The sequence below is a fragment of the Lepus europaeus genome, chromosome 6 (assembly GCF_033115175.1).
Source record: "Lepus europaeus isolate LE1 chromosome 6, mLepTim1.pri, whole genome shotgun sequence".
Classification (NCBI taxonomy): domain Eukaryota; kingdom Metazoa; phylum Chordata; class Mammalia; order Lagomorpha; family Leporidae; genus Lepus; species Lepus europaeus.
The window spans coordinates 11,485,336-11,503,560 of NC_084832.1; the positions used below are offsets into that span (position 1 = coordinate 11,485,336).

Consider the following 18,225-nt stretch of genomic DNA (forward strand, 5'->3'; position numbering starts at 1 on the left):
CTAACAAAGGGGAGAGAGTGTCAGGCGGCCCCAGATTCCAGATTGGAGCTGTTGAGCACACCTTTGATTCTTGACACCTTACTCCCCTGGTGCTGCACGCATGCTCCTGTCATTGCCTGCGATCTACTGCCGTCTCCTGGTCCCTGTGGACCTGGACTCTTATCCATAATGACAAAGAGTGCATGACATAAAGGAGTGAACTTGGAGGAGATACGTAATTAAAAATAAAACCAAACTACTCAAATACAACAAGATGACGATTTCAAATATTTGTAAAAAGAAAGATCATGCATTGCTATTAAATTTCATAGTCAAAATATTTCAAAAAATTTGAATTTTATCATTTTTGTCCTTATCTATGTTTCTTTACAGATTTGCCTACTCAATCATTCAGGAATGGGTGAAGGAGTGGAAAAACCATATTAGAATGCTCAGTTTAACAATAAAAAGAAATTATTCTCTAGAAAACATGCCAGATTTCACTTGTTTATAAGAAGTGTGATGTCAATGTCATTCCTGCCACAGACAATTTATCTTGTTTTGCAGCCCCACCAAATGTCTAGATAGAACCATTAATAGTTTCCAAAAATCAATAAATAATTTATCTCTGCAAATAAGGTCTTTGCTTTCCAGGGTGGGGTTAGTTCTCTGAAGCATCCAGTATTAGCATCAGCCAGGCCAACTCTTGGGCGGTTTTAATTAATCCTGACACGAGGAGGCTAAATGGAGGTGAAAGTGGAGCCAGGTGATTCTCTGAAATGAACCTGAAGCAGCCAGAGCAGGTTCTCAGGAGGCACTTGCGGTGACAGGGGCAGCCTCTCAATTAGGGCCAGCTCTCAGCAACAAAACCAACCTCATCTTCGTGCCTGCCACGACTGACAAGACAGGTACCACTTAAGGTAGCAGAGGCCGTTTGCACTGTTCAGAAGATTGTGTGTATGGGGGCAGGAATGGGTGTTGAGAGAGGGAGGGAGGTTTTCTGCCCAATGGCTTTAATTGGAATTTGGCTATTCTGTTTACAGTGTCTCCCTAGGACATACAATGTAATCAGAAAGGAAATGCTACTGATGCAATAAAGAAAATGCTCTTTGAGCTGTGCAGGGGTAGGTGTAGCATATGGATTTGTTGTGCTCCATACTTGCTTTGGCATCATGAACAATTGCTCACAGATTGCCAACTTCAGAAATATGTGGTAGCTTGGCCTCTCGGAATGTCTTTTCCAATAAATGGATCAAATTTGGCTAATTAAGAACTCAACATTATTCTGCTTATCTTCAGTTTTTCAAGGAACAAATCAATGTAAATGAAACTGCTATTGTTATGTACAAATTCCTATCATAGGGACAGTTTGTGAAAATCTAAGTACATTTAGTAATAACTTCTTTGGTTTTGATTTTTTTTTTTATTGTTGTTTGTTTGTTTGTTACCTTTTTCACCTTTCTTATAAACTAGGGATAGCTTGTGGCCTGCTAGTCATCTTACAGTACACCAGTACACAGTGTCAGTTTAGGGAAAGCACTTATCCTTGTCTTTATCTTCAGTTCGTAAATCTTTGAGAGCAAGGTTCAAAAATTGTTTGATATGGTTACACTTTCTTGTTGACAACTCCCAAGGAAGAAGACACCGAACAGCTGATCCTACTGGTGGGACCCTCCCATATTTACACACAGGCTTTGCAACACTGTGTATCCCATCGTTAGAACGCCTGCTTGTTGATGGTTTAATAACGGTCACTCCAAGCAAGACCAGTGGTTTTCCCAGTACTCACCATCCACCACCCAGAGTTACATGTCGTGTTTCCACTTTGTGCATCAGTAACACCGTGACCATGTAGACAGCTCTGAAAGCATGTGTCTTGCTTTCCTGTGGACACTGCTTTCCAATTCTCTCTCTCATGCTGAGCAGTGAAGCCCATGGGTTAGAAATACCTTCTTAGGGGCCGGAGCCGTGGCGCACTAGGTTAATCTTCCGCCTGCGGAGCTGGCTTCCCATATGGGCACTGGGTTCTAGTCCCGGTTGCTCCTCTTCCACTCCAGCTCTCTGCTGTGGCCCGGGAAGGCAGTGGAGGATGGCCCAAGTGCTTGGGCCCCTGCACCCGCATGGGAGACAGGAAGAGGCACCTGGCTCCTGACTTCGGATCTGCACAGCTCTGGCCATTGCGGCCATCAGATGGAAGACCTTTCTCTCTGTCTCTCTCTCTCTCACTATCTGTAACTCTACATGTTCAATAAATAAATAAATAGATAAGAAATACCTTCTTAGCCATCTCCATTCCCAGAGTGTTGTGTGGTATAGAGTAGGCCTATAGAAATAACTATTTGAGTGAAAGACCAGACATACACATGAAATAAAGTGGTCCCACTAAGAACACGGGAAAAGCAGCTTCCAAAAAGAGGCTAAATAATCATAATCGTAATTATGCTCTTTCACAACAGTAATTACAAACTCCATTCAGTAGTTTGATACCATCAGAAAAAGATGACGTGGTGAGTGGCAAAGAGAATTTGAGTGAAAAGGCTTGAGCTATTGCATTTGGCATTGGTGAGTCTAGCAAACAGACAAAAACTGCACCTCATGAGGTATACGTTGAATTATGAGACACATGGTTTTGCTCCATTTCTTTATTTTATGGAAGCGTGATGAGATCTTTCTTTGAACTATCTTTTTATTTATTTATTTTATTAAACTTTTATTTAATGAATATAAATTTGCAAAGTATAGCTTATGGGTTACAATGGCTTCCCCCCTCCCATAACTTCCCTCCCGCCCACAACCCTCCCCTTTCCCGCTCCCTTTCCCCTTCCATTCATGTAAAGATTCATTTTCAATTCTCTTTGTATACAGAAGATCAGTTTAGGATATAATAGGTAAAGATTTCAACATTTTGCCCATATAGCAACATAAAGTGAAAAAACTACCATTGGATTACTAATTATAGCATTAAATAGCAATGTACAGCACATTAAAGACAGAGATCCTACATAATTTTTTTTAAATTAATTAATTTTCTATGCCATTTCCATTTTAACACCAGGTTGTTTTTTTTTTTTTCATTTCCAATTCTCTTTATATACAGAAGATGACTTCAGTATGTAATTAGTAAAGACCTCATCAGTTTGTGCCCACACAGAAATGCAAAGTATAAAAATACTGTTTCAGTACTAGTTATAGCATCACTTGGCTTTAGACGACACATTAGGGACAGAACCCACATGGGGTGTAAGTACACAGTGACTCCTGTTGCTGATTTAACAATTTGACACTCCTGTTCATGGCGTCAGTAATCTCCCTAGGCTCTAGTCATGAGTTGCCAGGGCTATGGAAGCCTTTAGAGTTCGCTGACTTTGATCTTATTCCGATAGGGTCATAGTCAAAGTGGAAGTTCTCTCCTCCCTTCGGAGAAGGGTACCTCCTTCTTCTTTGATGGCCCCGTTCTTTCCACTGGGATCTCACTCACAGAGATCATTCATTTAGGTCTTTTTTTTTTTTTTCCATGATATCTTGGCTTTCCATGCCTGCTATACTCTCATGGGCTCTTCCGCCAGATCCAAATGCCTTGAGGGCTGATTCTGAGGCCAGAGTGTTGTTTAGGACATCTGCCATTCTATGAGTCTGCTCTGTATCCCACTTCCCATGTTGGATCTTTCTCTCCCTTTTTGATTCTATCAGTTAGTATTAGCAGATACTTGTCTTGTTTGTGTGATCTCTTTGACTCTTAGACCTATCAGAGCTATCAATTGTGGGCTGAAATTGATCACTTGGACTAGTGCAATGGCATTGGTACATGCCACCTTGATGGGATTGTGTTGGAATCCCCTGGCACATTTCTAACTCCACCATTTGCGGCCAGTCCGATTGAGCATGTTCCAAATTGTTCATCTCCTCCCTCTCTTTTTCCACTCTTAGATTTAACAGGGATCACTTTTCAGTTAAAATTTAAACACCTAAGAATAATTGTGTGTTAATTATTGAGTTCAACCAATAGTACTAGAACAACAACAACAACAAATACTAAAAAGGATAAAGTATTACATTGTACATCTAAAGTCAGGACAGGAGCTGATCAGTTCATTGTTGCTTATAGTGTCCATTTCACTTCAACAGGTTTCCCCTTTGGCGCTCAGTTGACACCGATCAGGGAAAACAAATGATATTTTTCTCTTTGGGACTGGCTTAATTCACTCAGCATGATGTTTTCCAGATTGCTCCATCTTGTTGCAAATGACTGGGTTTCGTTGTTTCTTACTGCTGTATAGTATTCTATGGAGTACATGTCCCATAATTTCTTTATCCAGTCTACTGTTGATGGGCATTTGGGTTGGTTCCACGTCTTAGCTATTGTGAATTGAGCTGCAATAAACATTAATGTGCAGATGGCTTTTTTATTTGCTAAATTAATTTCCTTTGGGTAAATCCCAAGGAGTGGGATGGCTGGGTTGTATGGTAGGGTTATGTTCAGGTTTCTGAGGAATCTCCAGACAGACTTCCATAGTGGCTTAACCAGTTTGCATTCCCACCAACAGTGGGTTAGTGTCCCTTTTTCCCCACATCCTCTCCAGCATCTATTGTTGGTAGATTTCTGAATGTGAGTCATTCTCACCGGGGTGAGATGGAACCTCATTGTGGTTTTGATTTGCATTTCCCTGATTGCTAGTGATCTTGAACATTTTTTCATGTGTCTGTTGGCCATTTGGATTTCCTCTTTTGAAAAATGTCTATTGAGGTCCTTGGCCCATCTCTTAAGTGGGTTGTTTGTTTTGTTGTTGTGGAGTTTCTTGATTTCTTTGTAGATTCTGGTTATCAATCCTTTATCTGTAGTATAGTTTGCGAATATTTTTTCCCATTCTGTTGGTTGCCTCTTCACTTTCCTGACTGTTTCTTTTGAAGTACAGAAACTTCTCAATTTGATGCAATCCCAAATGTTAATTTTGGTTTTGACTGCCTGTGCTGTTGGAGTATTTTCCAGGAAGTCTTTGCCTGTGCCTATATCTTGCAGGGTTTCTCCAATGCTCTCTAATAATCTGATGGTTTCGGGTCGTAGATTTAAGTCTTTAATCCATGTTGAGTGAATTTTTGTGTTAGGTGATAGGTATGGGTCTTGCTTCAAGCTTCTGCACGTGGAAATCCAATTTTCCCAGCACCATTTATTGAATAGACTGTCCTTATTCCAGGGATTAGTTTTGGATCTTTGGTCAAATATAAGTTGGCTGTAGATGTTTGGATTGATTTCTGGTGTTTCTATTCTGTTCCATTGGTCTATCCATCTGTTTCTGTACCAGTACCATGCTGTTTTGATAACAACTGCCCTGTAGTATGTCCTAAAATCAGGTATTGTGATGCCTCCGGCTTTGTTTTTGTTGTACAGGATTGCTTTGGCTATTCAAGGTCTTCTGTGTCTCCATATGAATTTCAGCATCATTTTTTCTAGATCTGAGAAGAAGGTCTTCGGGATCTTGATGGGTATTGCATTGAATGTATAAATTGCTTTTGGGAGAATAGACATTTTGATGATATTGATTCTTCCAATCCATGAGCATGGAAGATTTCTCCATTTTTTGGTATCCTCTTCTATTTCTTTCTGTAAGGTTTTGTAGTTTTCATCGTAGAGATCTTTAACGTCCTTGGTTAAGTTTATTCCAAGGTATTTGATTGTTTTTGTAGCTATTGTGAATGGGATTGATTTTAGAAGTTCTTCCTCAGCCGTGGCATTGCCATGACACGTCGTTTGAACTATCTTTTAAATAACTGGAAGGTTTCTTTTTTATGTTTGAGGAAACTGAGGCTCCAATGTTCAGAGTGAATTGGCCAAGGAAATTAAGTTGTCTGATCAGTGAGCAGAGATGATTATCTTGTGTTCCAATATACAATTCAATACCCTGTGCCATTACAATTAACCATTAACTTAAAAAATACTACAAAGTCAAGAGATATTATGGGGTTGTTATCATAAAGAATTTTAGCAACAAGATCAGAGCACTTTTATTTTAAGATTCATTTATTTTACTTGAAAGAGTTAGAGAAAGAGAGAGAGAAAGAGGGTTTCCATCCGCTGGTTCACTCCCCCAAATGGCTATAATGGCTGGTGTCTGATCAATCCAAAGCCAAGAGCCAGGAGCTTCTTCTGGGTCTCCCACGTGGGTACAGGGACCCAGGGACTTGGGCCATCTTCTACTGCTTTCTCAGGCCGTAGCAGAAAGCTGGATCAGAAGTGGATCAGAATTGGAGTAGCCGGGACCAGACACGGTGTCCATATGGGATGCCAGCACTGCAAGCAGCAGCTATACCTGCCATGGCGCTGGCCCCCAGAATACATTTTCTTAAGTCTCAAACTCCTACAAAGTATTATTTGTTGATAAGATATTTTGCTAATTAAAAAAATGGAAGATAGTTAAAGCCTATTGAAAAACAATTGCCCCAAGGAATCCTGGTACTCATTTTGAAACATGAAACTGCAAAGGCCAAAAGTTTAAAATATTCATACCAGTTCTTGATCACCCTAAAAATGCATACCAGTAATAAGATCCATCTATTTAAGAGTTTTTTTCTGTTGTTACTTTACAAATAAATAAGGTTTAAATGATGGTGCAAAGATAGGCTTATAACCACTTAGCTGTACTATGAGTAAGTAAGGACTATCCAGAGAAACAGATTTAACTCCGAAGATTCACACACATACACATCGCCCACTTAACTTGTTCTGATTCTCTGGAGAACCTCACACAAACTGTACAGAAGGGGCCTTCCAGAAGGTCATGGAAGGTGGCTGTTGATGCAGCACATAAGATACTGCGTGGGGTACCCACATCCCATGTTAGAGTACTGGGTTCGCCTCCCAGCTCTCTTTCTGATTCCAGCTTCCTGCTGATGTCCAACATAGGAGACAGCAGGTGCTGGTCAGGTACTGGACGCTGGGTCCCTGCCTCTCATGTGGGAAACCCAGACTGAGTTCCAGGTTCCTGGTTTTCACTTGGCCCAACCCCACTGTTATAGGAATTTGGAGAATGGAAAATCTCTCTGTGTCTGTCTTGGTCTCTGTCTCTCTGTTTTTGGATAAAACGAAACTAAATACAATTTTTAAAAGTTTATGAAAATGGAATTAAGAAGTAAAAACAAGAAGTATAAACTTTATTTCTCAACTTAAGCTCCATTTGTAAGTGGTTAAATAGCCACTTAGCTCATTCCTAAAGAACTGAAGGTATTTAGAATCTAACATATTCGTGTAGTTGTTTTTACATTGTTAAGAACAATGGTTGTCCTTGAAATATTTTTTAATATGAAGAAAAAGAAGTGAGAAAAAAAATCCAATCAGAATAAGTTGGATGTCTGATGATTTCTCATTGGAGCTTTTACACAATAGCCCTGGTTTGATGTAGGGGACGAGCAGGGACGTTAATGTGGTGGAGGAGGACTTTCAGGTGGAGACGGAGCAATTTTCTGCTGAGGCCTTGGATGGCTTTCTCAAAACACTCTCCTAATATGCAGATGTTAACATTCTTTGTCTTCCAAAAAGGCAACAAGGAAAAATGCCTTGAACAGCACCAAAGCCCCGCTGCCATGACCTTTCCTCTTGGCCGGTCTGCTTTTGCTTTGACTGGATCACGTCCACCTCTTGACAGCCATTGGCTTTCACTGTGCTTTGTCTTCAGGATCCTCCTAATTAAGCCATAGTTCATCCGTTGTTCCAATTCTCTGAAAAAGCATTTGAAATCTTGATTGTAATTCTGAAAAATTTCCAATGAAATCTCCCCTGTTGTCTTCAGCTGATCTGAGCACAGCACTTTGATACCTATTGAAGACAAAATTGCCTCCACTTTAATTTTTCAGTCAGAATTATGTAAGTCAAGCCGGTTGAGATGGCTAGGGTGTTGGCTGTTCTTTCTGTGACTAACTGTTGTTTCTCTTCAATTAGGGCATTAACACATTAGTTTTCTCCTTAGAAACTGATGTTGATGGTCTGAGATTGTAGGCTTCATCTTCAACCTTGTTTCTTCCCCTTTTAATATATTATCCATTTTTTAAAGATGTATTTATTTTACTTGAAAGTCACAGTTACACAGAGAGAGAGGAGAGGCAGATAGGGAGAGAGAGGCAGAAAGAGAGAGGGGGGTCTTCCATCTGCTGGCTCACCTCCAAGTTGGCTGCAAAGGTCAGAGCTGTGCCAATCCAAAGCCAGGAGCCAGGAGCTTCCTCTGGGTCTCCCACATGAGTGCAGGAGCCCAAGGGCTTGGGTCATCCTCCACTGCCTTCCCAGGCCACAGCAGAGAGCCGGATCAGAAGTGGATCTGTCGGGTCTCAAACTGACACCCATATGGGATGCTGGCACTGCAGGCAGAGGCTTTACCCAGTATGCCACAGTGCTGGCCCCTATGATATCCATTTGTAAACTGCGGATTTCTTTAGAGCATTGTTGCCATAATCTTTTATAAGGTGCCAATAATTTCATCATTCTTCCAACCAAGCTTCACCATCAATTTGATGTTTGTTCTTCCTTCAGTTGTAGCAGTTTATGTTACTCTGATGAGGGCTATTTTCAAACTGATATCCTTCGTAGTGCTGCAGACTAGATTCTGTTCAGACATGTTAGACCAAGTTAGTATGTGTTTATTTTGATACAAAAAATCTCATGACATATATACAAAATTTTTTCATAATACACATTTTTCATGATCTTCTTGAAGACACCTCATACACACAACACACACACACATATACCTTCTATTGAACTAATTAAAAGAAATGAGATAGATAGAAGGAAAGAGAAAGAGAAAGAAAGAGAAAAAGAGAAAGAGAAAGAGAAAGAGAAAGAGAAAGAGGAAGGAAGGAAGGAAGGAAGAAGGAAGTAAGGAAGGAAGGAAGGAAGGAAGGAAGAAAATATATTTAAGTAACTTACTGACATGGCTCTGGGGCTTGAAATTCCAAACTTTTTATGACATGCTAGAAATACTGACAAGCATTGATGTCATGGGCATAAGTTCAAAGGCAATCTGGGGGCAGGACTTCTTCCTCTCTGAGGAACCTCAGTTTTTTTCTCTCAGGGTCTTCGGCTGATGAAGGAGCTGATGATCATGGAGGGCCATATGCTCTACTCAACGTCTGTTGATTTAGATGTTAATTGTAACTAAAAATGCATTAACAGCAGCATATGGACTGATGTTTGACCAAATAACTGTGTACCATAGTGTAGCAAGCAAAGTTGGTATAAAATGTTAGCCAAGCAGACACAGAACTGGAGGCTGCCTGAGAGAGAAGTCAATTTTGGGATCATCAGATGAACGTACGGCCATGCAAACATGAATTGCACTTGTTCCATGTGCCAGAAACGCAAGTGAGGTACTTTGAGAAGTTAAACCAAGGCTCACTAGGCTAATCCTCTGCCTTGCGGTGCCGGCACACCAGGTTCTAGTCCCGGTTGGGGTGCCGGATTCTGTCCTGGTTGCCCCTCTTCCACGCCAGCTCTCTGCTGTGGCCAGGGAGTGCAGTGGAGGATGGCCCAAGTGCTTGGGCCCTGAACCCCATGGGAGACCAGGAGAAGCACCTGGCTCCTGCCATCGGATCAGCGCAGTGCGGCCATTGGAAGGTGAACCAACGGCAAAAGGAAGACCTTTCTCTCTGTCTCTCTCTCTCACTGTCCACTCTGCCTGTCAAAAAAAAATAAATAGAAGAAGTTAAACCAAGGACATCTAACCCAGACTGAGGGGTCTGTAGTGACTTTCCTGAGAAAGGGACACTCAGGGTAGGGCCTAAGGACTAAAATTGTGGTGAATTGAGAAAAGATTTCCAAGCAGTGGAGAAGATTCTGAAGTAGATGGGAGCAAACCGGGATGAGGAAAAAGACCAACAAGGTCAGACAGTGGGGAGCACCTAGAGGAAGATGCACAAAGGGATTCTTACACTGAGGGAGGAGCCACATCTTCAGGATCTTGTAGATCTTGTTCAGCTCTGCCACTGTGAAAGTAGGACAGTGGTTATGCAAGTCTCTCTCTCTAGACTTTGTGCTAAGTGGATGGAAGCGCTAAGGGTGCGCTGCAGGGTCTTCAGGAGGCTGGCTGATGGAGAGAGTGGCATTAGATCAAAAGATACTTTGGTGTATTATTAGGGGAAAATGATGGCTTCTTATGATGACTAACGGAGAAGTAGTATCAAGGGTGATTGCCCAACTTCAAGATTTCTCAGCCATTTGAATGATGGTGCTATTTGTTCTGAAATGAAACGTTCACTATGGAGCATACAGAGTTGGCTGTTCCTGTGGTGTAGCCAGCAGGAGAAACTTCACAGGCAGTGAACGTGTAGCTCTTGGACTCCAAAAGAGAAGTCTGGGATGAGAGAGAAGTGAAGTTATGAAAGTGGATGATACTTTACAGAGAGAGAGATTGTGAAAAATGAGAAGGCGGCCAGAGATTGAACTCAGAGTGACTCAACAATAAAGATCAGTCACAGAGGGAGAAAATGGAAAAGCAAGATGACCTGAGAAATGTGGACCAAACTGGCATCTTCAAAGTCAGCATAATTGCATCTTTCTGGATCTTGCTCCTGCGGTCACGTCTCTTTCTCACCACAATCAGTCGAGGTTCTCCACGTTTAAGGACTCATGTGATTACGTGGAGCCCACTTAGATAATCCAGGGTCATCTCCCAAACTCAGACTTTTGCCTTAATCATGTCTGTAACTTTAGTTCCTTTTTCCGTGTAACATAATATATTCACAAGTTCCAGAGAGCAGATGTAGACATCTTTAGGGGCCATTATTCTGCCCCCCATAGAAACAACCATGCCAAGAGACACAGAAGATAAGGCATCTTCCAGGTGGGTGCAGCACATGGAAATAAGCCAGAGTCATTCAGTGGTTTGCAGCTTATGTAAGTGGGCTGACAAATTAAATTAGACGAGGTACAAGTGGGTACTTTTCTCATCTGGGGATGAGAAATGCAGGATTTACAGCCCATGTAAGCACAAGTGCGTATTTATTTTGACTGAGAGAGTCTTTGTCAGCACCTAGGATTTGCCTGGTGGAGCAAGAATTCTACTCCGCCTAATTCCTGAGATCCTCTTGTTCTATCCAGAGGATCTAAGGGAAAATGAATGAGGAGATAATTGTCATTAACAAATCAAAATAAAATCTGGAAGTTTCTTCTGAAAATGAGAAAATGAAACCAAGGTAAATAGCAGATACATGAGTGTGTATTCTGAAACTCTTGATGCTCATTTCAAACTTTAAGAAAATGGTAATCTCCTTGTGGCTTAGAACAGTTATCACCTAATAAATAGGTCACTAATGAGCATGTGCCAAGTAGTTAAGTTCTTGCCACCTCCATAGGAAACCTGGATGGAGCTCCTGGCTCCTGGCTTTAACCTGGCCAAGCCCTGGCTATTGCAGTCATTTGGAAAGTGAACCAGCAGATAAAAGATCTCTCTTTCTCTCTCTCTCTCTCCACTCACTCTCACTCTACTTTTCAAATACGTACACAAATGCATACATAAATCTTTTTGTAAAAATGAGATGCAAAGCTAATATGAAAGAGAAACAAATGGAATAACAAAAGGAAAACATACTCTCATATAAAAGTTAATAACTATTGAGTGAATAACATTCCTGGTGTCATTCTGAATTGCGTACATTAGCTCATTTAGTTATTACAATACCCCAGAAATTGGTTGTAATAGCTCTAGACATTTTGGAAGTGAAGAACCTGAGGCAGCACACATCGGAGCTAAACTTTCATGGATACAATGTATGGATTTCAAACCATTGATAAATAACAATGGAAGACTAGTACCACTTACTGTGTACAGACTACCCTTTGCAAGTACCTTTAGGACATTTTCAGTCCTGCCCTATGATGTAGGCACTTTCACTCTGTCTTGCAAATGGCTAGGTTAAGCTGCACATGTAGTAAGTCATTGAACCAGAGGTTATGCAAGGCAGACTGCCTGCAGAGGCCAGTTTCCTTACCAAATACCTGAAACATTGACATTTTGGGAACTGGCTCTTAGAGTGTTTTCTCAGACATTGTTTCTCGTGTTAGACTTAAACTATTTGAAATGAGAAAAAATGTTAATTTTGACAAATGAGTAAACTTTGCCTTCTCTAAACTTTGGCTCGTCGTCTTCAAGTATAAAGAAATAGGTGGGCCAGTGCCGCGGCTCAATAGGCTAATCCTCCGCCTTGCTGCGCAGGCACACTGGGTTCTAGTCCCGGTCAGGGTGCCGGATTCTGTCCCAGTTGCCCCTCTTCTACGCCAGCTCTCTTCTGTGGTCCAGGAGTGCAGTGGAGGATGGCCCAGGTGCTTGAGCCCTGCACCCCATGGGAGACCAGGAGAAGCACCTGGCTCCTGGCTTCGGATCAGCGCGATGGGCCGGCCGCAGCGGCCATTTGAGGGTGAACCAACAGCAAAAGGAAGACCTTTCTCTCTGTCTCTCTCACTGTCCACTCTGCCTGTCAAAAAAAAAAAAAGAAAAGAAAAGAAATAGGTGAACTATAAAATATATCTCAGCTGCACCGTTCTGTGAACAAAATGCTTCCAGCATTACTTGCCAAAATTTCTTCTCTTCACAATTAGTTATTCTTGCATTTGTATATACTGGGATTTATGCTAAATTCTATTATTGCAATGATTAATAATCATTCATAATAACCATTTATTGATGTTATGTGCAGCACTTGGTTTATTTTATATAACCACCAAAAAAGCTTCACTTTTAATTGTGATTACTGTTCTTACAAATGAAGAAACTGAGCTTAGAGAGGCTTAGAACTTCATTCAAGTCACAGGACCAGTATGTGGCTAAGCTGTGCCCAAACCCAGGAAGCCTTGCTCTGAAACAGTGCCCACTCTCTTTCCCCCTCATTCTGCTCTCTGGTTGCAGATACCATTTCTGAATCATTGAGACAATTAGACCCAAGTGAAGATGGACCATCTAATGTATGTGTGAGAATGTGAAATTAGGAGAAAGTTTGTGGAAAGATAAAACTAAAAGATGAGTTTATTTTGATGTGAAAACTTTTGAAATCTATATAGAGTTTTTCATAATACACATTTTTCCTGAATTTTGGAAGACCCCCTTGAATATATGATTGGAAAAAAATTTTGCACCAAAATAAACTAATCTTTAAATGTGAATGTTTAAAGTACCCTTGTAAGTAATATCTGCCTAAAGTCATCTCTCTGACCTGCCCAAGTGATGATTTCCATAACTGGGTCTTTTTCATTGTGTTTTACATGTTGGGTCCAGAGGATCACCTTAAAATATGATTAGAGGAATCAATGGTTTAATTACTTATTTCCTAAACATTGTAGACACTTTTTAGCAGCTCTTTTGCAGCTAGTAAAGAGAAGAACCCAGTAGGAATAAGCATAGAGCATCTGAATTGTGTGTGAGTCTTGAGCATTGTTTATGATTGAAACAGAACTAATGAGAGATCACCAGGCATAGTACATGGGGAGCCAGGAGTGGGAAGGGGGCGCAGTGTAAACTGTGTATGTGGTAACCTAGAACAGCTAAGAGGTTACACAGAAGTTCCATATTATTTAGAGGAAGGAAGCAGTAACTGAATGCCAAAGAAAAAGTCCCCCACCACGTCTGCCCCAGTGTGGCCATTGGCTGAAGGAATCACGGCTGTGTGCTGGCTGTTCTCTGTCACAGGTGCAGTGGCAAATGACTAGGACAAAGCCGTTGGCCTGGAAGGCTTGTGAAATCATCCAGCCTGCACTCTGGGCTCCACTCTGTGCATATCAGCTACCCTACATGGCAGTGATGGGGGCCCACTTTTCAGGTTGGCTCAGAACGAGAGTCTGCAGTCACCAATCTGGTGATTACCTGCACTTGTCACAAGAAAGCCATGTCTTTTCTAAAACTTTCTACACTTACCTTATCCCCAGCCTGTCCTTAACAAAGATGACAAGCAAGTACGTCACCGTCCCCTAAGAGAACTTAAGAGTTCAGAAGCTATTACTCAGTTACTTTATCATCTCTGTTCTAAATTCAGTCCCTCCAGTTTCTCTTTGGTTTTCTTTCTAAACTGTCAACACGGAAGACTAAGTGTCATTTATGAAACCTATGGTACTTATTCAGAAAATGACAAACATCTCTTAATGTTGCTTAGAAACAGAGAATAAAAAATCATGCCTGTGTTGGGACAGGATGTTGTGTATAACAAGGAATCTGTGGACAAGTTAATTCTTTGAAAATACTTTAAAAATCCCTTCCTTCACTTCTCTAGATATGGGTTTGATGACAAAAACAATAGTGATAATAATATTCTCAGGAAGTGCTAGGGTAGAGTGAATCGGGTATCATTTGACAATGCTTACTATGTCATTAATGTTTCAAATACCATTCACAAATCAGGAGTCTTCAATTGGTGTTCATACATGACAGTTATTAATGAAAAGTATTACGTCATTCGTTTTAATCAACGTTTACACTTGTTGAAATTGTCTAACACTTTCGTGTGTTGTTCACAGGAATGTAACCTGGAATAGTTTAGCTATCCCAGATACACACTGCTCGCCTGAGCTAGAAGAAGGCTACCAGTGCCCACCAGGATTTAAATGCATGGACCTTGAAGATCTGGGACTTAGCAGGCAAGAGCTGGGCTACAGTGGCTTTAATGAGATAGGTCTGTCTTACTGGTAAAATACATTTTCAATTTTTATTTTATGATGTTTATGAAATGGGGAGAATGAGTGTATGATTGAGATTTCATGTTATCACTTACTATGGTATAAAAGAAACACAAACAAATTTTAAATATATGCCTTTATTATAATATATTCTACCCTATGGTCTGTAACGTACGGACTGTGTATGATTCAACAATGTCTGTATGGAGTTAAAGATCTCTCATTTCACACTATTTTGATTCGTAACTATGGCGTTTGAAAATATTTGTTTAACACAGTCAGGGTTGACCCAAGACAAGACTTGGTTTCTTTCCACATGTAACTTTACATGTAAAGTGAGGTAAGTCTTAAAATCTGTAACAGTGAGAATGGATGCGTATGAGATCTTATTTTAAGATTTATTTAATTTATTTGAAAGGCAGAGTTACAGAGAGAGGTAGAGAAAGAGAGAGAGAGGTCTTTCATATGCTGGTTCACTCCCCAGATGGCCGCAATGGCCAGAGTTGTGCCGATCCAAAGCCAGGAGCCAGGTTCTTCCCCCGGGTCTCCCACATCATGTGGGTGCAGGGGCCCAAGGACCTGGACCATCTTCTACTGCTTTCCCAGGCCATAGCAGAGAGCTGGATTGGAAAAGGAGCAGCTGGGACTAAAACCGGCACCCATATGGGATGCCAGCGCTTTAGGCCAGGGCTTTAACCCACTCCGCCACAGCGCCGGCCCCAGCATATGAGATCTAAAAAGTGCTCCTGGAACAAAAGGTAGCTAGTGGAATAATTAGTGAGTGTACATCAGTGATGTACTAGAGATATGAACTTAACCGTACATTTTTCTTGGCACAACTGTGCTTAAATGTGTACGTTTCTCCTTGACTTGTGCTGTTAAGTCCTGAAAGGTGCCATTACACACATAACCAGAGAACTCAGCATCTGCCATTTAATTGATATCATTGCACTTATTATATTCCATACAAGTTGCACATATTTAATTGCTAAGGCAAAATGACATGGACTTCTAAACAAATATTTTATGCATTGAGAATTGTGACTAGAATCATTTTTTAAAAATCAAATTTTGTTTAAAGTTTCAAGGTCCAAGGCATTTAAGAGAGTTGTGGATATCTTTTCAAAGACTGAGATGTGTAATAGGATGGTAGTTGTGTTGTTTTTGGCAGCCAAATGATGTCCTGGTGTTGATGTGGTGTCACATCTCAGTGGGCAACTGTACAATGGGGGATTCCATAGCCAGACAAGAGCATCAGCCCTTCCCATCCATAGATGGTAACCCCTGTGACCCCAGCCAGTTGACCTTCCAGAATCAGAAAAAGTGGATGCTGAATCCTGTTCCCACGTTGCCTTTCAGCCCATAGCAGCTCCAGCATGGTGTGAGGATACCTCTAAAAGTTTATTTTGAAATTTTCCTTAATACACATTTTCCATGAACATTTTGAAGGTGCCTTGTATAGGTGGATCTCAAAAATTTTTGCATCAAAATAAATTTATCTCAATTCTATTTTCCCAAAAACTTGTTGAGGTACTCTTATGCTTCCCTGATTTGTTAATTAAACAACAAAGGAACAGCTGCTTTTGAACAGAATATTGCACTGAACTTGGACTGAGAACCACAAATGTATGATAACCTTTAAGTTCATTTTTCAAATAATATCTTAAACTTTCTTTTAAGCTTTTAAAATGTATTTGAGAGGCAGAGAGACAGAGGAGAAAGAGGGAGGTCCCATCTACTGGCTCACTCCCAAAAGCACACATGGCCAAACTCAAGGGATCTGAGTTGTACTCAATCCAGGTCTCCCACATGGGTGATGGGAACTCAGTTACCTGAGTCACCACCACTGCCTCCAGGGTCTGCCAGCAAGAAGTTGAGTCAGAAGCCTGAGCTGGACATTGAAACCAGATAATGCCAATCTGGGACATGGGAATCTTAACCAGTGTCTTGAACACTAGGCTAAATGCCCTTCCCTTAACATTTGTGTTCCTGTATTTCAGCATGCCCTCTTACCGCGTCTCCAGAATTTGTTAGATGATGTTCTTCCATCTCTTTGAACAATGATATTCTTTCCTGTTTCATAAAACTTCAGAAGCCAACTGAATGAAGCTTTTCAATTTGTTGTACTCTTAAACTTTATCTGAATTTGCAGTTGGTCCTTCCCTATGTCTCAAAAGTACAGAAGCCTCTTAGATTATGACAGTAGCTTTCAGTTGTGAGCAGAAAATCACAAGTGTGATGTGGAAAATGATGCGTAGAGGCTCCATGGGAAGAAGTTACAGCCATCCTATCAGATAGGCTATGGAGACCGGCCTGTATTCAAGGGGTAGGCTGCCCTTCCACTAAACCATCTCCAAGCTTTTGAAAATCACACCCTGGACATTTAAAATGGAACCATTGTGTCTAAATTCAAAATGCTGCCTTTTATTCAAGTTGGCTAATTTTTTCCTTTACTGTGATATAGAATGACTTAGACTAATATAAGGTACAGTCTCTCCTTGAAAAAGCCTTCTTGCAAAGTCTGTTGGCTTGAGAGGTCCAGTTACAGGAGGGAATTGCCCTGAGGGAAATAGGCCTCTACTAAGGCAATGATATTAGGTAGCTGCACTGTTGATTTGCACATTTATCTCCCTGGGAGTTGATTCTTGAAAACAGGAAGTGCATCTTTTCATCCTCATGTCTCCAGGGCCTTCAATGCCTGGCTCATTGCAGCCTCTATAAATATTTACTAATGGATTGAAGAAAGTGTATGTTCTTTGGAATTCACTTGTAACCAGTCATATTTGTGTTAGGAGGAAGGGTCACAATAGAGAATTAGGTTGTTTTCTTGGTGTTCTTTTCCTTGGCTTTGTTTTTGTTGGAGACAGTCACTGCTCTTCATGAGTGTCTTTTCTGTACAAATTTAATGTAGTCTCTTTGCTTCTGTTTCTCAAATGACAGTTGAACTCACCATCCTCATATGACTAATGGGTAGATAATGAAATGCTGACTTTGTACTATAGTCAAAAAGATTTTTAAGTGGACACTGTAGTTTAGATGGAAATTGATAGCTGCTTCTTAAGAGTATATAACTGTAGATACACAAATTGGTATATTTTTAGGAGGTTGTTTTTAAACTTCTTATAGAAAAAACGATAGTGTTTTCCCAAAAATGAGAAAAAGAAATTACCTTTATTAGACATTTGTGATCAGATCTTTATGCGTGTAGTTGAATTTAAAACATAATTAGGTGCCTAATTGTGCACTTGAATTTGGCCAACATGATTGTGTATGTAAGTTATCATAGTTAGCTAAGAAGTGGCATATTTTCTTTTCTTACTGATCAAATTGCTGTAAAAATATTGTCTCAACTCATTTATAAATTTTCTTTTATGAGTAACTTTGCCTCATTAAATTTTAATATTGATTGGATTGAAAAACTCTAGTTTTGAAATATATTGTAAACCAGGATCATACTGGGTGGCTTGCTAATAGCAGGCTTTTGTATATCGTTGTTATAGAGGCTAAGATGAAGACACTAGAAGATCGTGCATCTGGTGAGGGCTCTCCTCCTGGCTTACAGGATGGCACCTTCTTGTTATGACCTTGTATGGTAAACAGGTGGA

General features: G+C 40.6%; 1 protein-coding gene across 2 annotated transcripts in view; it reads left to right on the top strand.

Annotated features, from left to right (window-relative positions):
- Positions 1–18,225, top strand: part of NALCN (sodium leak channel, non-selective) — a 375,909-nt gene that overhangs the window by 50,960 nt on the left and 306,724 nt on the right. For both annotated transcript variants that reach the window (XM_062193965.1, XM_062193966.1), the window contains exon 7: positions 14,462–14,616. In XM_062193965.1, coding sequence (XP_062049949.1) covers positions 14,462–14,616 — 155 coding nt within the window. The remainder of the gene's footprint in view (positions 1–14,461; positions 14,617–18,225) is intronic.